Source organism: Cervus elaphus, chromosome 12, assembly GCF_910594005.1.
Source record: "Cervus elaphus chromosome 12, mCerEla1.1, whole genome shotgun sequence".
Taxonomy (NCBI): Eukaryota; Metazoa; Chordata; class Mammalia; order Artiodactyla; family Cervidae; genus Cervus; species Cervus elaphus.
The window spans coordinates 65,309,734-65,336,045 of NC_057826.1; the positions used below are offsets into that span (position 1 = coordinate 65,309,734).

At 39.3% G+C, this 26,312-nt stretch overlaps 1 protein-coding gene across 3 annotated transcripts in view; it reads left to right on the top strand.

Moving 5' to 3' along the window:
- FSIP1 (fibrous sheath interacting protein 1) overlaps nt 1-26,312 on the top strand; it is a 259,251-nt gene that overhangs the window by 49,680 nt on the left and 183,259 nt on the right. For all 3 annotated transcript variants that reach the window (XM_043919251.1, XM_043919252.1, XM_043919253.1), the window contains exons 6-9: nt 11,222-11,320; nt 13,445-13,569; nt 15,040-15,150; nt 22,709-22,867. In XM_043919251.1, coding sequence (XP_043775186.1) covers nt 11,222-11,320; nt 13,445-13,569; nt 15,040-15,150; nt 22,709-22,867 — 494 coding nt within the window. The remainder of the gene's footprint in view (nt 1-11,221; nt 11,321-13,444; nt 13,570-15,039; nt 15,151-22,708; nt 22,868-26,312) is intronic.

A 26,312-nucleotide genomic window follows, 5' to 3' on the forward strand; every position in this document is an offset into this window, starting at 1 on the left:
ACGGTCACTTATTACTTAAAGTTCCATGTAGTCAGGAGTTTTCTGGTGTTCTCAGGTTTTGGGCTTAAGTCTCCTGCCTCTGGATTTCAGTTTTATTCTTCCTGTAGTCTCAGGACTTCTCCAACTATACAGCCCTGATAAGAAAACTTCTAGGTTAATGGCGAAAAGATTCTCCCCTGTTAGGGACACCCAGAGAGGTTCACAGAGTTACATGAACAGGAGAAAAGGGAGGAGGGAGATAGAGATGAGCAGGAGGAGAAAAAGGGGGACTCAAGAGGAGAGAGAGAGATCTACGCAGCTGTCTGTTCCCAGAGTGTTCTCCGTATCTCAGACACCTACAAGGATTCACAGAATTGGATTGGGAAGAGAAGGGGAAAGGAGGAAATAGAGGTGTTCTGAGGTAGAAAACAGAGAGTCAAGATTGGGAGAGAATAATCTTCGGTTTAAAGATAGGGCCTCGGGGGAGGAGCCAAGATGGCGGAGGAGTAGGACGGGGAGACCACTTTCTCTCCTACAAATTCATCAAAAGAATAACTGAATGCAGAGCAAACCTCACAAAACAACTTCTGATCACTAGCTGAGGTCATCAGGCGCCCAGAAAAGCAGACCATTGGCTTCGAAAGGAGGTAGGACAAAATATAAAAGATAAAAAGTGAGACAAAAGAGCTAAGGACGGAGACCCGTCCCGGGAAGGGAGTTTTAGGCGGCCTTGCTTGGGCTCGGGTCCGGGCCTGAGTGCCCTGAGGACAATCGGAGGGAGCTTCTGTGAGGTGCCAACTTGAACTGTGGGAGACCAAAAGAGAGAAAATTAACCGGCCGGAACACACTGCCGGCTGTTCGCAGAACAAAGGGACGGAGAAAGTCCCAAGAAGAGGCCGCAGGCTGCGGACCCGCCCAGCCCCGCCGGAGGCAGGAGGCAGAGGGGAGGGGAAGGTCGCGGCGAGACACAGGGCGCAGGCACCCGACCGGCGCGGGCAGGGACTGGGGCTGGGGACGCAAAGGGCGGAAGGCGCGCGCACCCGACTGGCGCCAGCGGAAACTGAGACTGGGTCCGCGGAAGGGAGTGAGTGCGCCACACCTGGGGATAGTGCGCCCATCAAGCCCCTCGCTGCCTGGACCGCTCTGACGGGGAAGGCACAGAGAGCAGGCGCAGCTTTTCCTTCCGTGCTTTTGTGTAACACCTGAGGGCTGGAACCTAGCGCAGCGCGGGGCGCGCTCCATATAGAACAGCTGGGAGCCTGAGCAGCGCAGACGGAGAAAGCAGCGTCAGCCCCTCCCGGCAGCGCCAGCCCGCCCCCGCAGGGCCAGCCCCTCCCCGCAGCGTCAGCCCCGCCTCACAGCGCCAGCCCATCCCCGCAGCGTCAGCCCCTCCCAGCAGCGCAACGGAACTAGCTGCCTGAATAAGAGTCCACCTCCGCCCGCCTGTGTCAGGGCGGAAATGAGGCTCTGAAGAGACCGGCAAACAGAAGCCAAATAAACAAAGGGAACCGCTTCAGAAGGGACTGGTGCAACAGATTAAAATCCCTGTAGAAAACACCGACTTCACCGGAAGGGCCCTGTAGATATCCAGAAGTGTAAGCTGGAACGAGGAGCTATCTGAAACTGAGCCGAACCCACACTGACCGCAACAGCTCCAGAGAAACTCCTAGATATATTTTTACTTTTTTTTTTTCTAAGTAAGGAAAAAAAAAAAATTTTTTTTCTTTTTATATTTTTTCTTTTTTATTTTTTCTCTTTTATTTTCCTTTAAAATTCCCTATTACTCCCCCATTGCTCCTTAACTTTCATTTTCATAGATTTTTACGATTTTTTTAATTAGGGGGAAAAAAAAGTTTTTTTTTTCTTCTTTCTTTTTTTTTTTTGTTTTTTTTTCTTTTTTTTCTTTTTCTTCTTTTTTTCTTCTTTTTTTTCCTTTCCGTTTTCTCTTTTATTTTCTATTTTTCTTTTTCTCTTATTTCTTTTAAAGTCCTCTAGAACTCCTCTACTACTCTTCATTTTCATTTTCACTACACTATAACCTTACCAAAAAAAAAAAAAAAAAGAGAAGCCCTATCTTTAAACCGAAGATTATTCTCTCCCAATCTTGACTCTCTGTTTTCTACCTCAGAACACCTCTATTTCCTCCTTTCCCCTTCTCTTCCCAATCCAATTCTGTGAATCCTTGTAGGTGTCTGAGATACGGAGAACACTCTGGGAACAGACAGCTGCGTAGATCTGTCTCTCTCCTCTTGAGTCCCCCTTTTTCTCCTCCTGCTCATCTCTATCTCCCTCCTCCCTTTTCTCCTGTTCATGTAACTCTGTGAACCTCTCTGGGTGTCCCTAACAGGGGAGAATCTTTTCGCCATTAACCTAGAAGTTTTCTTATCAGGGCTGTATAGTTGGAGAAGTCCTGAGACTACAGGAAGAATAAAACTGAAATCCAGAGGCAGGAGACTTAAGCCCAAAACCTGAGAACACCAGAAAACACCTGACTACATGGAACTTTAAGCAATAAGTGACCGTCCAAAAGCCTCCATACCTACACTGAAACCAACCACCACCCAAGAGCCAGTAAGTTTTAGAGCAAGACATACCACGCAAATTCTCCAGCAACACAGGAACATAGCCCCGAATGTCAACATACAGGCTGCCCAAGGTCACACCTAACACATAGACCCATCTCAAAACTCATTACTGGGCACTCCATTGCTCTCCAAAGAGAAGAAATCAAGTTCCACGCACCAGAACACTGACGCAAGCTCCCCTAACCGGGAAACCTTGACAAGCCAATCGTCTAACCCCACCCACTGGGTTAATCCTCCACAATAAAAAGGAACCACAGACCTCCAGAATACAGAAAGTCCACTCCAGACACAGCAATCTAAACAAGATGAAAAGGCAAAGAAATACCCAACAGGTAAAGGAACATGAAAAATGCCCACCAAGTCAAACAAAAGAGGAGGAGATAGGGAATCTACCTGAAAAAGAATTTAGAATAATGATAATAAAAATGATCCAAAATCTTGAAAACAAAATGGAGTTACAGATAAATAGCCTGGAGACAAAGATTGAAAAGATACAAGAGCTGTTTAATAAAGACATAGAAGAAATAAAAAAGAGTCAATTAAAAATGAACAATGCAATGAATGAGATCAAAAACACTTTGGAGGGAACCAAGAGTAGAATAACGGAGGCAGAAGATAGGATAAGTGAGGTAGAAGATAAAATGGTGGAAATAAATGAAGCAGAGAGGAAAAAAGAAAAAAGGATCAAAAGAAATGAGGACAACCTCAGGGACCTCTGGGACACTGTGAAACGCCCCAACATTCGAATCATAGGAGTTCCAGAAGAAGAAGACAAAAAGAAAGGCCATGAGAAAATACTCGAGGAGATAATAGCTGAAAACTTCCCTAAAATGGGGAAGGAAATAGCCACTCAAGTCCAAGAAACCCAGAGAGTCCCAAACAGGATAAACCCAAGGCGAAACACCCCAAGACACATATTAATCAAACTAACAAAGATCAAACACAAAGAACAAATATTAAAAGCAGCAAGGGAAAAACAACAAATAACACACAAAGGGATTCCCATAAGGATAACAGCAGACCTATCAATAGAAACCCTCCAGGCCAGAAGGGAATGGCAGGGCGTACTGAAAGTAATGAAAGAGAATAACCTACAACCTAGATTACTGTATCCAGCAAGGATCTCATTCAGATATGAAGGAGAACTCAAAAGCTTTACAGATAAGCAAAAGCTGAGAGAATTCAGCACCACCAAACCAGCTCTTCAACAAATGCTAAAGGATCTTCTCTAGACAGGAAATGCAGAAAGGTTGTATAAACGTGAACCCAAAACAACAAAGTAAATGGCAACGGGACCACACCTATCAATAATTACCTTAAATGTAAATGGGTTGAATGCCCCAACCAAAAGACAAAGTTTGGCTGAATGGATACAAAAACAAGACCCCCATATATGCTGTCTACAAGAGACCCACCTCAAAACAAGAGACACATACAGACTAAAAGTGAAGGGCTGGAAAAAAATATTTCATGCAAATGGAGACCAAAAGAAAGCAGGAGTCGCAATACTCATATCAGATAAAATAGACTTTCAAATAAAAGCTGTGAAAAGAGACAAAGAAGGACACTACATAATGATCAAAGGATCAATCCAAGAAGAAGATATAACAATTATAAATATAGATGCACCCAACATAGGAGCACCGCAATATGTACGGCAAACACTAACGAGTATGAAAGAGGAAATTAATAGTAACACAATAATAGTGGGAGACTTTAATACCCCACTCACAACTATGGATAGATCAACTAAACAGAAAATTAACAAGGAAACACAAACTTTAAATGACACAATGGACCAGCTAGACCTAATTGATATCTATAGGACATTTCACCCCTAAAGATAGGGCCTCTCTTTTTTTTCTTTTTTTGTAAGGTTATAGTGTAGTGAAAATGAAAATGAAGAGTAGTAGAGGAGTACTAGAGGACTTTAAAAGAAATAAGAGAAAAAGAAAAATAGAAAATAAAAGAGAAAACGGAAAGGAAAAAAAAGAAGAAAAAAGAAAAAAAAAAGAAAAAGAAAAAAAAGAAAAAAAAACAAAAAAGAAAAAAAGAAAGAAAGAAAAAAAAAATTTTTTTTCCCCTAATTAAAAAAATCGTAAAAATCTATGAAAATGAAAGTTAAGGAGCAATGGGGGAGTAATAGGGAATTTTAAAGGAAAATAAAAGAGAAAAAATAAAAAAGAAAAAATATAAAAAGAAAACAAAAATTTTTTTTTTTTCCTTACTTAGAAAAAAAAAGTAAAAATATATCTAGGAGTTTCTCTGGAGCTGTTGCGGTCAGTGTGGGTTCGGCTCAGTTTCAGATAGCTCCTCGTTCCAGCTTACACTTCTCGATATCTACAGGGCCCTTCCGGTGAAGTCGGTGTTTTCTACAGGGATTTTAATCTGTTGCACCAGTCCCTTCTGAAGCGGTTCCCTTTGTTTATTTGGCTTCTGTTTGCCGGTCTCTTCAGAGCCTCATTTCCGCCCTGACACAGGCGGGCAGAGGTGGACTCTTATTCAGGCAGCTAGCTCCGTCGCTCTGCGGGGCAGGGAGGGGCTTGCGCTGCAAGGAGAGGCTGGCGCTGTGGGGACAGGCTTGCGCCGCGGGGATGGGCTGGGGCTGCCGTGAGGGGCTGACGCTGCTTTCTCCGTCTGTGCTGCTCAGGCTCCCGGCTGTTCTATATGGAGCGCGCCCCGCGCTGCGCGAGGTTCCAGCCCTCGGGTGTTCCACAAAAGCGCGGAGCGAAAAGCTGCGCCTGCTCTCTGTGCCTTCCCCGTCAGAGCGGTCCAGGCAGCCAGGGGCTTGGTGGGCGCACTCTACCCAGGTGTGGCGCGCCCACTCCCTTCCGCGGTCCCAATTTCAGTTTCCGCTGGCGCCAGTCGATTGCGCGCGCCTTCCGCCCTCCGCGTCCCCAGCCCCAGTCCCCGCCCGCGCCGGTCGGGTGCCTGCGCCCTGTGTCTCGCCGCGACCTTCTCCTACCCCCTGCCTCCTGCCTCCGGCGGGGCTGGGCCGGTCCGCAGCCTGCGAGCTCCTCTCTGGACCCTCTCGGTCTCTTTGTTCTGCGAACGCCGGCAGTGTGTTCGGGCCGGTTAATTTACTCTCTCTCTTTTGGTCTCCCACAGTTCAAGTTGGCAACTCACAGAAGCTCGCTCCAATTGTCCTCAGGGCACTCAGGCCCGGACCCTACCCCAAGCAATGCTGCCTAAGAGCTCCCGGGACGGATCTCCGTCTTTAGCTCTTTTGTCTCACTTTTTATCTTTTATATTTTGTCCTACCTCCTTTCGAAGACAATGGGCTGCTTTTCTGGGCGCCTGATGACCTCAGCTAGCGATCCGAAGTTGTTTTGCGAAGTTTGCTCTGCGTTCAGTTATTCTTTTGGTGAATTTGTAGGAGAGAAAGTGGTCTCCCCGTCCTACTCCTCCGCCATCTTGGCTCCTTCCCCCATATCCATACTTTCTTTAGTGAGTTGTCTGTTCAGATTTTTTGCCCATTTAAAAAAAATTGGATTGTTTGTTTTCCTATGGTTGAGTTTTCAGAGTTCTTTGTCTATTTTGGATGAAAGTCCTTTATGTGATATGTGTTTTGCAAATATTTTCTGTCAGCCTCTGGCTTGTCTTTTCTGCAGGACAGAAGTTTTTAATGTTAATAAAGTTTAAATTATCAATTTTTACTTTCATGGATCATACTTGTGGTGGTGTTTATAAAGACTCATCACTAAACTGAAATCCACATAGATTTTTATCCTATTTTTATAGTTTTGCATTTTATATTTGGGTTATAATCCAGTTTGATTTCATTTTTGTGAAAAATGTAAGGTCTGTGTCTGGCTTTTTTTTTTTTTTTTTTTGCATATGAACATCCAGTTGTTCCAGCACCATGTGTTGAATAGATTGTCCTCTCTCTATTTGGAAGTCTTGCTTTTTTATTAAAGATAAGTTGAGTATGTTTTTCTGGGTCTGTTTCTGAACCCTCTGTTCTGTTGCAGGGGTCTTTGTGGCTGTTCTTTTACTTTGTTCATGCTACTTTGATAGCAGTGAGTGTTTTCTCTTTTTAAAATTATTCTTGAGGATTTGTCTTTTTATACTTTTGTAAATCAATTTTGAATTTCTTTGTTAATTCTAGCAATTACCTTTATTATTTCTTTTCTTGAACTTGTTTTGTTGTTTTCTCTTCAGTTTAATTAGTTTCTTAAATTAGTTTCTTCATTTAAATTAGTTAAGTTCTTTTTATTTTCTCTTAAAATATATGTCTACTAGGGCTCCCATAAAAAAAATACCCCAGACTGGGTGGCTTAAACAGCCGGTTTATTTTCTTACAGTTTTGGAGACTATACATTTAAGATCAAGGTACTGGAAAATTCATTTTTGGTGAGCTCTCTTCCTGGCTTACAGACGGCCACCTTCTCACTGTGTCCTCACATGACCTTTTCTCTGTGCCCAGGGGAAGAAGAGGTGGGGGGTGAAGATACCTCTGGTGCCTCTTCCTCTTCTTGTAAGGACACCAGTTCTACTAGATTAGAACCCTACCTAATAATCTCATTTAGCCTTAATTATCTCCTTAAAGTACAGCCACACTGGGGGTTAGGGCTTCAACATATGAATTTTGGGGGCATACAATTCAGTCCATAACAATGTGATAAAGGCATCATTGCTATGAATTTGTTTCTGAATTTAGACTTAGCTTATACTGCATTCTTTCTTATGTGTTATCATTATTCTCTACATATTGTTACTGTACTCTTATTTCCTCATTGACCTTATAGTTAATTAGAAAATGGTGCTTTTCCTTTGTTCTCCACAATCTTTTATAAGCCCTCTGCTTTAAAAGCCAATATAGAAATCTGTAATACTGTGGGCATTGTTTTGATATTTTGAGTTTATTGAACTTTTCTCTGTAGTCTAACAGGGTGGTTCTTAATTGCATGGGACATTTGGATGTGTGCGTTTTTTAAAAAAAATATTTGTTTTTATTTATTTAATTTATTTGACTGAGCCGAGTCTTAGTTGCAGCATGTGGGATCCAGCTCCCCGACGGGGGATTGAACCCAGGCCCCCCACATTGGGAGCATGGAGCCCCAGCCACTGGACCACCAGGGAAGTCCCTGGCTGTGTGCATTTTTGGTTGGTGTCATGATGTGCGCTGGGAAGGGGTCTATTTCTAATTCTTAGGGGAAAGTAAGCGCTCCTGATCTCTTCCATGCTCCAGGCCAGCCATGCAATTGTATGTCATATGTTTCTGTGTGCGCACGCGCACGTGTGTGTGTGTGTGTGTTAGGAGTAGGGGAGAGAGTGAAAAAGAGATAGGGAGAAAGAAAGGGTGAATATATCATGCCCTGTCTCCCTCAAAACATGCCACACTGCCACTGGTGCTTTGGGGCATCAGGAGTAGGTGTGGAGCACTGTGAGTGGAGTCTCCTCCCAGAATTCCAGGTGTTCAGTGAGGCAGAGCCCCCTGTGCTCTGGTTTCCCCATTTTCTTTGGTGATCTCAATCTAACTCCAGGATTCCACCTCCAAAAGGGTGAGTGCCAGGGAGCAGTGACACTTGTGAGTCACTTGTGTCTACTCTAAACTCATCCCAGTGATGCTCTTCTAGGTCTTTCCCACTGTCTGGGATGGGCTTTCTTCCTTAGGTGACAGGAAGCAACTTAAATCAACCCTCCAATCTTCCTCTTTCAAGACTCGTATTAAAAATTGTGCTCAAAACTTTTGAAAATTGTAAAACACTATAGAATTTAATGAATCTTTCATTCAATAAAATAATTAATAAAAAAATTGTGCTCAGCCCTTGAGCACAATCTCACTGAAGGGAGATTTCTTTTTTCCCTTTAGCTAAATGTTTGTAGTGAGGACATTTGAAAAACTACCTATTAACTTTTAATTTTGGTATAATTTCAGACTGAAAGTCTCAAAAGTATGAAGAATTCTCAAATACCCTTTACTCAGATTTTCCATGTTCTAGTATTTTACCACATCTTCTGTCTTCTCTACATCCGGACACACACACATGCACACACACAAATCAGGAAATTAATATTGATACAATACTGTGATCCAATCAATAGGCTTTATTCATGGTTCACCAGTTGTCCCACTTAAATCCTTTCTACCAAAAGAAAATTCAAGCTCTTGCATTGCATTTAATTGTCATGTCTCTTTAGTCATTCTTTGTATTTTGTGACATTGGCATTTTTGAAGACTATAGGTCTGTTATTTTGTAGACAAGTTGCTCAGTTTGGGTTTGTTTATGTTTCCACATATTGGGTTCAGGTTATGTATTTTTGGCAGAAATCCCACAGAAGTGGTACTGTATTCTCAACAAATCGTAACAGGAAGTGTGTGATGTCGGTGGTTTCACCGCTGGTGATGTTAACTTTGATCATTGGGTTAAGGTGGTGTCTGCTAGATTTCTCCACTGTTAAGTTACTATTTTTCTCTTTGCACTGGATAAATTATCTTGTGGGAGGATACTTTGGGGCTGTTATCCTATTATTCTTTAATTTCTACCTGAATCAATTATTATCAATTATTATAAAAAAATCAATTTTTTTATTAATTATTTTATTGAATGAAAGATTCATTAAATTCTATAGTGTTTTACAATTTTCAAAAGTTTTGAGTACAATTTTTAATACGAGTCTTGAAAGAGGAAGATTGGAGGGTTGATTTAAGTTGCTTCCTATCAATGTTTATCAAATCATCATTTTCTAATTCCATCATTTTTTCTACATCAAGTAGATTTTTTGGTTTGTTTTTTACTATAAGGAAGAGTTTTCTAATGAAGGACTTTTGTAATTTAGAAAATGCTTTTTTCCTGTCAAGAAGTTGAGTTTCTACAGTTGAATGTCTTCCTTTTACACCTGTTGTCTTTTAAACTCAAGGCTAAGCTATGAGACCTTTGTGTTAGGGCTGTACCCTAGCTGTACTCATTGTGTCTGAGGCAATGATATCCTGAGACTATGCATGAAGAGCCAGAGGGTCACATGAATGATTTCAGCTAAGAAAAACTCCTTGGTTTAAAACCTTCAGTATCACCTTGCTATAATAGTTTTTTGTCTTGCAGGTTTTTGCATTTTCATGTCTCTATAGGTACTTTAGTATAAAATTAAGTGAAACTGCTATTAAAGAGGAATTATGTGGTCAAAAATATATTACCATTTTGGGTATATGATGCAACTTAAACCAATAACAGAATGTTGCCAAATTGCTGACTTGCTGTTTGCTTCAATGAATATTTAAGAGCCCTAATAACAATGGTTGCAAAAAAATTAAAGTTTGAAAAGAACTTCAAAACTTTTTGTCTGCTGAGTAGCTTACCTGTCTTCTTGTAAGGATTATACCACTAATTTGCTAGATTAACTCATCAAACATTAGACAAAGATTATGGTTGTACTGTCAATCCTGGTGATGCGACACTACATTATTATGAATTCCAAATTAGGGAATTTGAATTGATGAATTTGTTTTTACTATCAGAAGTTGTATGTTTTGAATTTGTTGGTATTTGTGTCATGGTGAATATATCTTGCCCATATCATCTCTAAGTGAATCCTCTAATATCTTCAAGACATGTCATGTTTTCTTAAGCAAAAACATTTCTGTGCCACAACCTGGCAGATTCTTTCATGTTAAGGCAAAGTGATATTTATTTATGTTAGCTGTTTCTTGTAAATATATGGTGTGTAACTTAGCTTAATAGAACATAAGACAAATTAAATTAAACAAAAAGAGTTAAACACAGTTTCTTAATTTTTTATGTGTAGTATCCCAAGAGAATCAAAAAAAGAAAGCTAACTGCCAAGTATCTCTCCAATTTTCTCTCAAACACATTCTGTTATTTTAATGATGGATCATATATCTGAAATCTCACCTTGTGGATCTAAAATAAGGACTAGAAACACAAAGTTATTCAATGTGCATATTCTCTGTTTTAAGAATGTTAGAATTTGGGGGGTATTATATACAGGTAATTAATGTGATATTTTAGCACACCCTGGTGCATACTTCTTGCACAGAAGTTCTAGGGAAACTGTTGACTGGCTTTGATTTCTGTGTTTCAGTGGCTCATGTGTACAAAGATGATTGTCATGTCTATCTGAAAGTGATATTGTCTTAAGAAACGTGTAGAGGAAATTGAGGAATATTACAGAGAACATTATTAGGTCTTATCTGTTTTATAAAAACAACTGTCCACATAAACAATTCCTTATTTATTTTGTATGTATTGAACAAATGATTTTTTAAAAATTCATTTATTTTTAATTGAAAGGTAATTGCTTTACAATATTATGTTGGTTTCTGCCATATAATAGCATGAACCAGCCATAGGTATATATATATATGTTCCCTTCCTTTTGAACCTCCGTCTGACCTCCCACCCCATCCCACCCCTCTAGGTTGTTACAGAGCCCCAGTTTGAGTTCCCTGAGTCATATATCAAATTCCCACTGGCTATCTATTTTACATATGGTAGTGTATATGTTTCCATGCTAGTCTCTCCATTTGTCCCACCTTCTTCTCCCCCCAACCCCCTGTTGCCCCATGTCCATAAGTCTGTTCTCTATATCTGCATCTCCATTGCTGCCCTACAAATAGATTCATCAGTACCGTCTTTCTAGATTCCATATATATGTGTTAACATATGATACTGAAGAAATGATTTTTGAATCACTAGATCCTTCTTGTAACAAGCATGAAGATACCTTTTTCTCGGTGTTTCACACTCAAGTTCCACCAGAAGACTATGAAAATCATATACAGAATGTCAAACAAGGTATGTGATTTTATATATTGTCACAAGAAGATACTAGCTATATATACAAATATTCACAGATGAAATGATTTGATGTGATTTAATTCAGTGGTGAGGGGAAGTAGGTGAGGTTCTAGATGAAACAGGATTGGTCATGAGTTAATCATTATTGAAGTTAGTTGTTGAGGGTTCATTATAGTTTTCTTTCAGACATTTGAAATTTTGTGTAATAAACAGTTAAATCTGGCTGTTAGTAATGTAAATCTAGTTTAAGTGAAAAAGAAAATTTATGGAAAGAATCCTCCTGGTAGATAGCTTCTTTGATTCCTAAGATCATATCCTTTCACTAGTCATTGAGAGGGTGATTCAGTTCCATAATCCTAGAGAAGAGACCAATTGATCTGTCTTGGGTTAGGTGCCCACCCTTTGTCCAGCCAATTCATCCAACCCAGCAAGAGTTGGGGTCACTACTGGGACATGGCAACCTCTACCTTGGATCACTCCCAGGATGGAGAGGAGAAGAGGACATTTCTAGGCAGATAGTTTCTACCAGACTATCTAAGATTTTTTCCTACAATGTATTAAAAGTGTAAGAAACTATTATAAATATAGACAAAGATGCATTTGGTTTATTTTAATGTGTTGTTTAAGAGAATATGAAACTTCAGCTGAATGAATAAACTTCAGATTTGAGTTTAAAAGACTATATACAACTTGGATTCTGGGAAAAAGTTATGTATTTTATATCTAGGAAGGCCACTTACCAAAAAAATAACTCATACTTTCACTATTGGTGTTTGTAAGTTGCTCAGTAGTGTCCAACTCTATATGACCCCTATATGACTGGACTGCCTCTAGGCTCCTCTGTCATTGTGGTTTTCCAGGCAAGAATACTGGAGTGGGTTGCCATTTCCTTCTCCAGGGGATCATCCTGATTCAGGGATCGAACCTAGGTCTCCCACATTGCAAGCAGATTCTTTACCATCTGAGACACCGGATTGATTAAAGAATGAAATCTCAGTTATAAAGCATAGGTTTTTTTTCCCCTAGAAATGTGTAACTTAAATTTGAGTAAAACTTTGTTTTTTTTTTTTTACTCAAATTTATTTTAGTCTGAACAGAAATTAAATCCAGAGATCTCACGCTTTTTCTTGGTTTTTCCAACTAGTGTTATCAAATTTATCCTTTAATTATTAAATTTGTACTGATTCTTTGATAATGAGCCAAAAAAACACCAGTTGACTAGCTCCCTTAATCCTTTTTATTGAGGTTACCTCTCTTATAAAACAAAGATAGCTTTTAAGTAAGCCTTGTCGGCATTGAGCTACTGGCTAGTGTTTTTTTTTCTGTTGAACTTTAATATGGCAGTTTATCCTGTTTTGTAAGGTGGACTCTATTTGTCATTTAGGAAGACTATTTTTATGCATATTTTTAGAGCTTTAATGAAGGATTCACATGGTCTTTTAAAAAATGCTTTAAATGTGACTACAGTGAAAGCAAGATATTTTATAAAGGGGATACGAGGCCACAAGTATTTTTCTTGCTCTAGTCTTGAGTACTCAGGGTCTGGACAACTGACGTTGATACAAAGCTCTTCAAAGGTTGAGAAAAACTGACAAACTGAGATGGGCTTTACGGGTTTGTGCAGATAGGATGTGGGACATCCAGGACACTTGTGCCCCGACTTGGCTTAAAAAACAGGTTTGAACAAGAAGTTTATTGTTCTGAGAAGATAACAGCGAATCATTGAGTAGTAGGGAATGATTCTAGTCTTTAGAGTAAGTTTTATGTTATATAAATACTAAAATAAAATATATGTTAAAATTCTCATGACATCAGCAATTTCTCCTTCATGTATATCACTTGAAGTTCTTTTCATATCTCCCATGATTCCAAAGGAATCAACAGCAAGAAGTTTGATACATGATAATGAATAACAAAGTTTTATAAGAACTTCATTGCAAATTGTGGTAGCACATTTATCTTTTTAAGAATAAATGTTTGTGTGTCTTAAGTTCTGATCTGAAATTTAGGACCTTTTCTATGTGTGTTTATTTCCTATATGTTTCAATATATGCTTAAGATAAATTCTGGCATAATGGACAATTATAATTCTGAAAAAATTTTGAACTTTTTTATTATTAGATTTTACCTATGATGTGGAAAGAAGTGAGTCAATGATCAAAGCAGAAAATAAACCTTTCTCAAATACAGAAAAGATTGAGCTCAGGGGTAAACACAGCCAGGATTTTATTAAGCGAAACATTGAGGTATGTACCTAGAAATTTAGAAGCCAGAATGTGGGACTCAAGTGAGTTGCAAAAATGGAGATAGCTATGTTCATTGTCTTTAAATTTTTTTTTGACTATGATACATGTATATGTAATTGAAGCAATGCATATAACTGTAAGAGAAATTTTTTGAACCAATGCTTAATTTCACTATTTTCTACTCTATCCTAGCCTATTCTATCTCATCCTACCCTCTTAAAAATTGCTAGCTGCAACTTAATAATTTGTTTCATTGCCCAGAAATGAATCTGGTTCCTGCAGTTTGAAAGACATTTATTTAAATAATAGTTTTATACACTGTTTCCCAGATTTTGAATTGCATATTAGTAAAATTGGTTTTATTTAAAGTAATGAAACTGATTTTATAGTTGGTGCATTTAGAAATTTGAGTGGAAAATGCTCTTGGCAGAGGTGGAGAGGTCAACTGGTTGTCTGCCTACTGGCCCTGCCTCCTCTCCAACTCCAGCCCAGTTCCTGGAGCAGCCTGTTACTTGTCTCTTGCTTTGATTAGCTCACTGATATAGAGGCTTAACTTGGTTTTAAAAGCCGTGCAGTCTGACTTGGTTTGTCCTCAAGGCAGACTAGACTAACCAAGGGCACAGGGACTCCTGTATTTGACCAGAATGTGAAATAATTTATAGCAAGAAATGAAAGTATGGTGAACAGAAGGTTCATGGCAAGCCACCCAGGCAGTTAAGTCACTGGAAAGCTACATTGATAAGTGTGACGTTTTAAGAGGAGAGAGTTAAGTAATTCTTCATAGCTCAAGCCTGATGTTTTCCACAATTAGCATGTCTTTTCCAGGCAGACTGGATTCATGGGTCAGCCTGCCACTGCCAGGACTGGCCTCTGGGACTCTTGACTTTTATGTGCTCCGTGTTCCTATGATCTGAAAGAAACCTTTTCCAGCTTGCTCTTTTTGCATTGTCTCATTGTTTGTTGACTTAATGTATAAATTTCCAAGAGCAGTAGGGTTTTCTCCATATCCAAGTTCTTGCTGACACAGATAACAGCTCCACCATAGATTTTCCTTTTTCCTTTTATCAATAGTAACTGAATCTTATTTAAACCCCTGATGTGATAGTCTTTAAACTTAAAAGCAGTTTCATTTAGTGGATATATGTCACATAGAAAGTTGTAAGATTCCTCCCAAATGTCTCAGCAAGTATGTTGCATTTGATACATTTAATGTAAAGAGAGGTTTGCAAACTGCCCATGTTTTATTTTTTATATAAAGTGTTTGTTGAGATGGTTGAATATCTTTGTTTAGAGAATGGAGCTCTACCAAAATTTAGAATAAAATAAAATTACCCAGCAAATAAAAATGCCTAATATAACAAACTTTACCTTAGTGAATCTGTATTGTAGAAGCCTCAGATTCCATTTTAATTTTTCCTGAACTATGAGTTGCTTTGAGTATTTAATATTTTCTTTTGGTACATTCTATAGTTGGCCAAAAATTCGGGAAAACCAGTGGTTATGATTGACAGAGAAAAGGAAAAGCTGGTTGAACTTTTAAAGGACTTAGATGATACTGATTCAGGGCTGTCCAGTTCTGAGGTAAGTAAACTCTGATATTCTACAGGCTCCACACGTCTTAATTTTTATTTTTAAAATCATGTTGTTGATCAAATAGCAAAAATTGCAGTAATTTTTCAAATTATGAGGCAATATTTTTAACTTAAAAAATCCTGCTTTATGAATTTATTTTTATCAAAATTTTCCAATTTACCCTTGTTGATTCATTATTGACTCTCTTATGTCATTATAAGAGTGACCTACACATTGGCTTTCACAATAATACCCTCTGCCTGTGATGTGATGGGCTTGCTCATTGATGACATAGAGATATGTTTCTCTGGATCCTTTTATTTTGGACATTTCTTATTATCCCTAAACTGATTCCACATAATTTCAGTGTAATCTTTAGTAATCCTTAAGACCACCACCTTGCTCCTGTCCATGTAACGCTGGGCATTCAGTTCCCTGAAGAGTCTGGGGCAAGCACAGGCTGAGTCTGGGGAGTGAATCCAGGGTGTGAATGTGAGTGCTTATAGGGCCTGGGCAGGTCACATAAGTAGTGCAGGCTCAGCATTTGCTCTTGTTTGCATACTAAACTTCTAGTCCTATTCTTCCTTCCACAAAGAAACACATTGTCCTGTGTTCCTTGAAACTCTTAGCGCTGTCATCTAATTTTTATTCCCCTGTGTTTAACAGAGATGATAGGGCGACTGCTGCTGACACCCTGCAGCAGCCCTTTACCTAGCACATCTGTGCAACCATCCCCTGCCGTGACTCCTTCTCTGGAGAACTGTCCTGGGCCAAATGGGAGCTGACCAGTCCAGGACAGGATGACACTCGCCCCCCCCCCCCCCACCCAACCCCTCCCAGTCCCTTTGTTTCCTCACCTTGAAATAGGATGAGCTGTGTGCTGTAGTTTGTCCTCCAGAGCTTCCTCAGGGGTCAGTCAGGCTTCAGCTGAGACAACATCCTTGTCTGGCTTTGCTCCCTTGTCCTAGCCTGCTTTCCTCACACCCCTAATCCTGAAAGCACTCTTCCACTAAGTCACTTAAATAGGAATCTCTGTCTAAGGTTCTGGGTCTAGGGAACCCAGCCTAAGACATGTAGTTTCAGAGGGCAGTTTTAGCTCTGGCTAAAAAGCAGTGCATGTACAGCAATATCTGGGCCAGTATGCCAGTCAGTGGCTGCTGCTGCATAGAAATCCCCGCCCAGGGCTGCCTAGATCCTCCAATTTGTCAAGAGAAGCTAGAAATTCAGATAAAAAAACAATTCTCTGCAATTCCCACTCCAAGAAAGGCTGATATATATTCCTCCAGGTTATGTATTCTCAACTGACACTGTGTTCCGGAGAAATGGAAAATGGAATCTACAGAGACTGGAGGTGGTTTAGGAGAGTGGTTGAGTGTGCTGGCTTTGACTGGAGGTGGTTTAGGAGAGTGGTTGAGTGCTGGCTTTGGCAGACTGGCTGGAAAGCAGGATCCGTCCCTTCCCAGTTCTGTCACTTTAGGAAGTTAGATATTCTCAGCTTAGTTTCTCCTGGACAGAAAGCTAAAATGGTCTCACTGGACTAGGATCAGAGTGTTGGCAGTGGGCTGCTTTCCCTTCTATAGTTTCTTCAATAATTAATTTCTAAAATCTTACATCTTAACAAGGCAGGATCTTTGGTATGCTTTCATTTCCCTCTTCTCCCATTTCTTCTCCTCTAGAATGCATTGAAATCACTTGGAATTTTAGTTCCAGGATGTTATAAGTTTTTCTTTTAAAAATAATATGCTGCTTATATTTTAGGAATCTTTCTCAACAGTAGCCAAATTTTAAAACCACCTTATTACCTGTGTATTTAAACTTAACTAATTATTTATTGGGGTTTCTCTGATGGCTCAGTGGTAAAGAATCGGCTGCAATGCAGGAGATGTAGGAGTTGTGAATTCAGTCCCTGGGTCAGGAAGATCCCCTGGAGGAGGAAATGGCAACCCATTGCAATATTCTTGCCTGGAAAATCCCATGAACAGAGGAGCCTAGTGGGCTACAGTCCATGGGGTCAAAATCATTTTTCCTGAGTTATTTTTCTGGAATTAAAAGAATTCCCCTAAATATGATGGTGTGTAGATAATTTTTGAGTGTTTGCATATTCGAAAATTAATTCTTCTCTCACTTGAATGATGGCGTCAAATGGTAGCTTCAAATGGTAGCTCTAGATTTTCTGGAAGCTTGTTGGATTTTTCTCTTTATTTTTGAGTTCACCAATTTTATCAGAACTTATTTGTGTGCATCTTTAAAAACATTTTTGTTCTTGGATGACACCTTCTAGGTAGGTACTTTTTACCTGAAGATTCAATTTTTTCATCTCTTCAGAAAATTATCTTCTGTTATTTCTTCTCTTCTGTCATCTCTTTTTCTTTCCTTTTGGGCTTCCTATAAAGTGGGACATCAATTGGGAGTGGGATTAACTGCAAGTCACAGAAAACTTTATAGACCATGACTTAAATAAGAAACTTTTTTTTTTTTTTTCCTGTAACAAGAAATCCAAGTGTAAGTAGCTAGTGTCTTTTGATCTTCTTGACTCATGGTCTTAATGTGTTTTTGTTTTTCAGTGTGCAAGATGACTGCTATATCTAGATAATATGTAAATTTTCCAGGCAGTAAGAAGGGGGGAAAGGAAAGGGTAAAAGAGATACCTGTAAAACTTTGCCTTTTCATTTGGGAAGCTGTGATCTCCCCATGACTTCCACCTGCACCTCACTGGCTAAGCTAAGACTGCACGTAGTCATTCATTTCAAACAGCTGTTCAGTCAAGACAGAGGATTCAAGGATTTCACTGTTTTTTTTTTTTTTTTTTTAGCAGAGGAAGGCAAAGAAGGAGGAGATTGGAAAAGGGGACCAGGTCAGTCTATGTACCAAGCCCATACATGGGTATAGAATCTCCTGGATCTCTCCTCCAGGCCTTCAAGTATTTTTCATAGTCTTTATCCTTTTTGTCATTTTGCTCATCTACATTCATTTTACAGTTTTCCGAGTTGAGTTTCAAACAGCTCTATTCTGCTTACTTTGCTTGTGCAGCCCTCTTTTGAGATTGTTGCTATTTTTACAATTATTGTTTTTTAAACTAATATTTGCTGAAAGTTCTTTCTGCAAGTCCTCTGAGGAGAAGGCGTCCTTTTTTATTATTTGATGTGGGAGATAGACATTTTATATGGAGATTCTATGAAGCCAGATAGGTGGTGACACATGATGGAACAGAGATCAGAAGAGGAAGATGTGAATGTGGCAGGAAGGGACTGCCACTTTGAGGAAGGGACTGACCTATCTATTGTTTCCTGAAACTGTACCAGATTTCTTGCCATGCTTCAAATTTGCTGTATTCTTTCAAGTGTCTGTATGTCCTTTGGGAGTGCTCTGCCCCTTCACCTCTGACAAATCCAACATAAAGAGGATGACTAACATGATAATTATGTTTGAATTCCTCGGAACTCATGCCTGCCGGTTGTTGCTTATAGTGGCATGTTTCATTGCATGGATGTAATGTTCTCTTCAGTTTGTCTAGGATACTTTGAATTTGTTAAAGATTTTCCCCTCTGTTGGGAGCTCACAACTACTAATGACTTTCCCCAAAGCCGGAAGCCTCTGCCATCACCCTTCCCAGAAAAATGGGTTTTGTATCAGATCTTAAATTCCTCACATCTGAATCAATATTAGGCGGGTGAATCTGATTGTAGACCCTCATTACTGGCCTGAATCCTAGCTGTAAAGCAGGTGGTGAAGAGCATTTTCTCGGTTCTGTCTTAGGGAGGTGAGATTCCTACATGTTGCAAGTATAGGCAGAAATATGTACATCACCTACTACATGTTACACACCTGTATGCAGGTCAAGAAACAACAGTTAGAACCAGATGTGGAACTATGGACTGGTTCCACATTGGGAAAGGAGTACATCAAGGCTGTATATCGTCACCCTGCTTATTTAACTTGTTTGCAGAGTACATCATTCGAAATGCTGGGCTGGATGAAGCACAAGCTAGAATCAAGATTGCCAGGAGAAATATCAATAACCACAGATACCCAGATGATACCACCCTTAAGGCAGAAAGCAAAGAGGAACTAAAGAGTCTCTTGATGAAGGTGAAAGAGGAGAGTGAAAAAGCTGGCTTAAGACTCAGTATTCAAAAAATGAAGATCATGGCATCCAGTCCCATCACTTCATGGCAAATAGATGGGGAAACAATGGAAACAGTGACAAACTTTATTTTCTTGGGCTCTAAAATCACTGTGGACGGTGACTGCAGCCATCAAATTAAAAGGTGCTTGCTCCTTGAAAGAAAAACTATGACCAACCTAGACAGCAAATTAAAAAAGCAGAGACATTACTTTGCTGACAAAGGTCCATCTAGTCAAAGTTATGGTTTTTCCAGTAGTCATGTACAGATGTGAGTACTGGACGATAAAAAAGGCTGAGTGCTGAAGAATTGATGTTTTTGAACTGTGGTGCTGGAGAAGACTTGAGGGCCCCTTGGGCAGTACAGAGGTCAAACCAGTCAATCTCGAAGGAAATCAACTGAATGTTCATTGGAAGGACTGATGCTGAAGCTGAAGCTGCAATACTTTGGTCAGCTAATGAGAAGAGCTGACTCATTAGAAAAGACCCTGATGCTGGGAAAGATTGAAGGCAGGAGTAGAAGGGGATGACAGAGGATGCAATGGCTGGAGGGCATCACTAACTCAATGCACATAGCTTTGATCAAACTTTGGGAGATGGTGAAGGACAGGGAAGCCTGGCGTGCTGCAGTCCATGGGGTTGCAAAGAGTCAGACATGAGTGAGCAACTGAACAACAACACACAATTTCCTTCTGTAACAGTATAAAACATGAAACATTTAAATTTCTGCTGCACTTAGTTTTTTACTTCCAGTGTCATTTAAAAAGAGTTCCATTCAAACAAGAATTTAAAATTTATTAACCAATATTTAATCATTTATTCCATAGGTTTTTTTTTTTTGGTCAGATTCTTATTTCTCTTTTAGGTCATACAATATTTATATCACTTTTACTTAGGAAAAAAGATCAGAATTTATTTGTGACTAGTTAGATATGTTTTTATAATTATGTGTAATTTTCATATGCCAACTTGCAAGTGTATTTTAAATGTTTGTTGCTATAGTATATCTTATATGGATATAGTATAATCTCACTTTCTCCCTATTTTCAGACTTTTTGCAATTATCCTTTATTATAAGTAACATGGCAAAAAATTCAGTGTTCTGGGTTGCAAGAAATGGAGGCAAATTTTGGGTAAAAAAGGGAGAAAATGAATTTTTGGGGAGACTTGGGTAGCTCAAAGGCACAGTGGAAAGTTTGAAGGACCAAGTTTGTAAACCAGGCAGAAATCAAGGTAGCCAGAAAAATGGCCCTGGAAACTCCTCAGAAGCAGGCTGGTTCAGGGTTGCACTGCAGCCACCAGACGCCAGACAGCCAGGCTAACGGTCACTGCTGCCGCCTTCACTGCTCCCAACACGGGATCCTCACTGCTGCTGCTGTCACCATTAATCTCTTCCCCACCTTCCTGGCATCTTTGAATCTCTCTCTCCCTCAAGAGTCTTAAGTCCAGGCAGGGTGTTTACTTCCAGTTGACTGAATCTAGTTCATTTGCTGGCCTTCTTGATGCCAGTGGGTAGGGAGGAGCAGTGTCTGGTGGGGACCTGTTCCCTAGAGAGGCTTACGCAATATTAGTGTCACTGAAGCAGGAAGGGAGATAGGATGCTGGGGCCAGGGAGAGACAAATGTTAAGTCTTTCTGCACAAGTTTTTGCATGTACTTTTTCTGGTTACCACTTAGGGATTGATCCCTGGTATTAGAGTCGTGAAACTAAAGGACATGAAATTCTTAGGTTTCCTTGCCCTCCATCTGCCCCTTTATTCTTAGTGGTCTTCTGTCTTCATGCTTCTCTTTGTGACCTCACCCATTCCCATGCTCTGAGGGTTTGAACCACTATAGAATTATGGGTGAGTCCAAAATACTTATTTTCCAAGGCTCTATCTTGAACTTCCTATAAACATATTTAACTACCTGACATAATCTGTGGATATCCTAGGGATATCTGTGAATATTGAAAGGCCCCAGACAGAATTCATTATCATCATTTGCCTCCTCAAACCTACTGTGTGTCTGGTATTCCTTATTTTGATCCATATGACCACTATCCCCCTAGTTGATAAAAATCAGAAATTTGGTTTTTATGCCTGATTTGTACTCCTCCCTCATTCTTCCATCAAATTATCTCCAGATTCTGTACATTCTGCTTCCTAAGTATCTCTGGAATTGGTTCTGTGTTCTTCATTCCTAGGAAACATTCCAAGTTCAGACACTCATCACTTTTCTTTTAGATTATGGCTTTTGCTTCTTACCTGGATTTTCTGTCTCCCATCTCACCTTCACTAGCTCCAGTTTTAAAGTGCACAGCTGATTGTGTTGTTTCTCTCAGATGTTACTAAGATTGATTATTTCCTTTAGGAAGCCTTCTCCAAACACTTTTTCTCCTTGCTCTTTCCTATTCAGAGAGGCTAGTTGACCCTCCCTGATCCCCATGGAGTCCTGGGTTTACCAATACTTTTCACATCTTGTTAAAATTTTTGCTGTCAAGGGACTGAGAACTCCTAAAGGCAGGAATGTGTGAGATTCATATTGAATCACTAGTGCCCAGTATAAGGCCTCCCCGCAGTAGGGGATTTTTAAAAAAATTTTATTTATTTTTTAATTGAAGGATAATTACTTTACAGAATTTTGTTATTTGCTGCCAAACATCAACATGAATCAGCCACAGGTATACCCATGACTAGTAGGGGATTTTTGAATGCAATATTATGAATGGCTTTTAACCTGTGAAGAAACAAAAATTGAGATTGACACATACACACTGCTGATAGTATGTATAAAATAGATAGCTAATGAGAACATACCATATAGCACAAGGAACTCTACTTAATGCTCTGTTGTGAACTGAATGGGAAGGAAATCCAAAGGATTTCATGCATAACATGATATGCATAACATACATGCATAACATGTACGTATATTCATTTTGCTGTACAGTAGAAACCAATACAACATCATAAAGCAACTATATTCTGATAAAAATTAATTTACAAAACTAAAAATAAAAAAGAGAAACTAATGTTGGTTGAATGGCCAGTTGTGATCTTGAAACCCAAACAACCGAGTTTATAGACTCAATTACTTTTCAGGGACAAATTTTGAAAATAACATGTCCACTATAGTGTAAACATGATTTCTTCCTATTCAACAAACCACTTTTCCAGAGTGGAGAAATATGGATGTTATGAGACTCAGACGGTGAGTCTGAGAGATTTTATTCCATAGTGGGAAAACCCTGCAAAATGTAAGAATATACTTTATGCAGAGTAGGCAGATATTGAAACCTTAAACTGTTTAATTCTTTTCTTGTACTATCCCAAGTTAATTCTGTTTTTTTTTAATTTTAAATTTTTATTTGTTTTTGTGAGGAGCATTGATGTGACAGTTTGAAAGGTATATTTTGGGGAAAATGTAGTGTGAGAATGACCTGGTGACCCTTGTTTCCTTTTAGGGAGATCAGTGTGGCTGGCTAGTCCCGGGAGAAGGATACACACTTGCAGTCACCCAGCATCAGCAGCTTGCTGAAATTGATACAAAACTCCAAGAACTGTCTGCCACCTACCCAACAATTTTCAGCTCTTCTCCAGGACCAGAACATCAGATTGATGAGGTATATTTGATACAAGAGCCTATAGATTTCAGGTTTATATGTACCTATGCTAGTTCACATCATTTGACAATCTTCTTGTTAACTAAAGAGATTTCTTCCCAATTGCTTTTCCCATGACTGTAATTGTAGTGATAGTGATTTCCACAGCAGTGTGTATTTTCCCTGGCTGACTTTCTGTTCATTATTCTTTCAGTTGATAATATGCTAGGATGGGGTTACTGAGAAAATATTTATTGTAATATCTTTATGACTTAAGCTAATTCTTGATCATGAACAGAGGAGAGGAGAGGGAAGAGAATCAACACAGCACTCATTCCTTTGAGAGCTTTATTTCTCTCTGTTCCTTGGTTCTAGGAGTTAGCAATGGTAGTCACCTGCCCCTTACTCTGCCACATTCTTCTAGCTCCTTTAATTTAACAAGCAGTGAAGCTCACCATATGGGTTTCCCTGGTGGCTCAGTGGTAAAGAATCTGCCTGCAATACAGACTTGTAGGAGATGTGGGTTCAATCCTTGGGTCAGGAAGATCCCCTGGAGAAGGAAATGGCAATCCACTCCAGTATTCTTGCCTGAAAAATCTCATGGACAGAGGAGCCTGGTGGCCTACAGTCCATGGGGTCGCAAAGAGTCAGACACAATTGAGTGACTAAACAATGAAGCTCACCATGCTGATGACTTCTATCCTGTGAGGATTCTTCACTTGATAGTTCCCTCAGATATTCTTTTATGTAGCTAGTAGAAGGTGAAGAGAAACAGAAGAATGACAGCATCTTTGGAAAAGTAAATTCTTTTCCTGCCCTAGGTTTCAGTATTTTGTGGGATCTAGTTTGCAGTTGGGTGGTAATTTTCCCTGAAGAGAAAATGGCTGGTCTTTTGATAGTCTACTAATCCTCTATCAATTTTGTAAACATATCACCAAATCATTTTCTGTACAATATTAGATGCATGTGAACCTACTTGTTTTTAAAAAGATTTAAATAATATCAGTAGTCTGTCAGTAATAATTCTGCTTTATAGTGAATCTTTTCTTCAAGCTGTCAGTTGAAGATTAGGGATCTGGATTTGGGTCAGTTGAACTACCTTAAGGGAAAGGAGCAGTGTTAATATGCTCCCAAGAAAGTTTGGTTGTGAGGGAACCTTTATGGAGCCATCACAGCTTCCTTGATTTACACTCCTAAGGACCAGGCACAGCTGCCTCTGAGCCCTTTACACAGCTCAGGGGTGGTAGTGGGAACCGCTGATTTCTGGATTGGGGTCAGAGTTCTGAGGGAGAACTATAGAATCTCTGTCCTCACCCAAATATACCCTAGGATTTTGACACGTGAGCAGTTTTGCTGCTAGTTTATTTATGTTTACTGGGTACCCTTTCCCAAAAGGAGGAAGCCAGGACAGGGGAATAAAATTGTTCAGGAATATTCTTTGTTCTTTTTCTATTATAGCTGATTTTTGTTGTTGTAATTGTTGTTATATTTCAAAGGTCCCTGAGATCTCAAAGCTGGATAATGGTCCTAAATACAGAAAATGTCTTTTTCACAATCATCAAATGTTATTCTTGAAAGAGAGACTTAGAATTTAGAGATTTGTTCAGCTGTTAGAACTTCTGATAAAGCGTGACAATGATCAGATGCTGTCATTGTCATTTAAATCACATCTCAAAGTTAGCATTTATGATTTAAATAAAATATTTAAAAAACAATAAAAGGGAAAACCAGTACATTACTTCATTGTTACATACTGATATTATATATTTTTATGTGAAACAAATTATATTTAGAGAAAAGAGAAAACTGCATTTTGGGACTCCCATTGGATGCAGAAACAGAAATGAAATCCTAGTTATTGAAAGGAGGTAATTAATGCTCCTTGTATGCAAAAAAAAATATTTTGAGCTTATCTTCAATTTCCTGTTGGCATTTCCTCATTTCTAACTAAAACCAGTGTTGCACATTGAATTTTCAAGCTAGAAATGCTAGCATGGCAGATTACTTTACGGATGTTATTTTTGGATTGGAATTCTTTTTGAATAATACACTGAAAAGTATCTCAGGATAAACCCTGCATATCTATTCAGTTGATGAATGGCCTCCAATCTTTTGCTGAACCACAAATATTCATAATGCATAGTTACGATGTTTTTAACCTTTCTGCAAACCTTTAACTCATCGGTAATTTTTCTCCACGTTCCCTAAGAAAAAAATGTCTTTTAAGTGGAATGTAAGTTTCTATTTTCAACAATCAATTAAACAAATATTAATCAAGTGCTCACTGCATGCAAGGAATTATAGAGCATTTAAAGCTGAGTCAGGCACATAGAGAACTGTGGCGTGAGAAAGCCTTGCTTCAGGTTCTGGCTCTTCCACTTACTGGCTCTGAGGACTTGGGTGTTAATTAGAAGCACTTTAAACCTCAGTTTCTTCATCTGTAAAATAGTAATGATAATATTGTTCCTGAGGGTTCTTTTAAAGTGGAGGCGAGTTACAAGTTAATATGTGTAAAGTACTTAGCACAGTGTCTGACCCCAAACTAAGCCAAAGATGTTATTATTAATATAATAAGGGACTTGTGAGAGGCACACAAATATATATAGATAACTGTGGTACAAGACATCATAGGTAAGAACAATAGAAGGCTATGAGCAAAGTGCTTTGCTGGTTCAGAGGAGAGAGAGAAAGCACATCCATAAGGAATACCAAGAAAGTTCATTTCAAGTGAGGGATAGGAGGAGGAAGAGAAACCAGTGAGTGAGGTAGAGGAGGTCAGAGTTCCTGGAGAAGGCCACCATCACATAGTATGAGGTTGAAAACTGGTGAAAATGGGTGAACGCATATAAAAAGTCCAGATTTCTAGTTTCTTTTGAAAAAGTAGAAAATCTGGCAACATTAGGCTTGAAGTCTTGATTGATGAAGTATAGGACTGAGCTGAGTAGCAACTGCTGCTTTCCATGAAGCACAAGTTTTCCAGTTTGCTGCACCATCCATCACGCCATATTGTGTTGCCTACAAAACACGGGCCTCCTTCTTGCATTGAAGTAACTTGCCCAGCCCCTGCCCAGGCCATCAGAACATCTTTGAATGCCTATTATTTCATGAGAGATGACGTGGTGGTGGAAGCTGAGTATCCAGATTAGTATGTGGCTTTACCTCCAACCTTAAAGCATCTCGTAGGATACTGGAGGATAGGACATATAAACATAGACCAATTTGTGCAGTGGGCCGACCATTCAGTGAAAGTACCACAGTATGGGAACTTATCTTATGAGAAGTATAGAAAACATATGCTGGGGGAGCACTGGGAAAGGAAAGTTTGAAGAAGGAGTGGTATGTTAATAAGGAGTGATATGTTAAAAATTCATTTGAAAGTTTTAAAATTTTTATCAGGAAAATAGTTTCCCAAACAAGTTGAAACACACAGGATTTCTGACTTACCCGACTGTGGCAACAAAAAGAT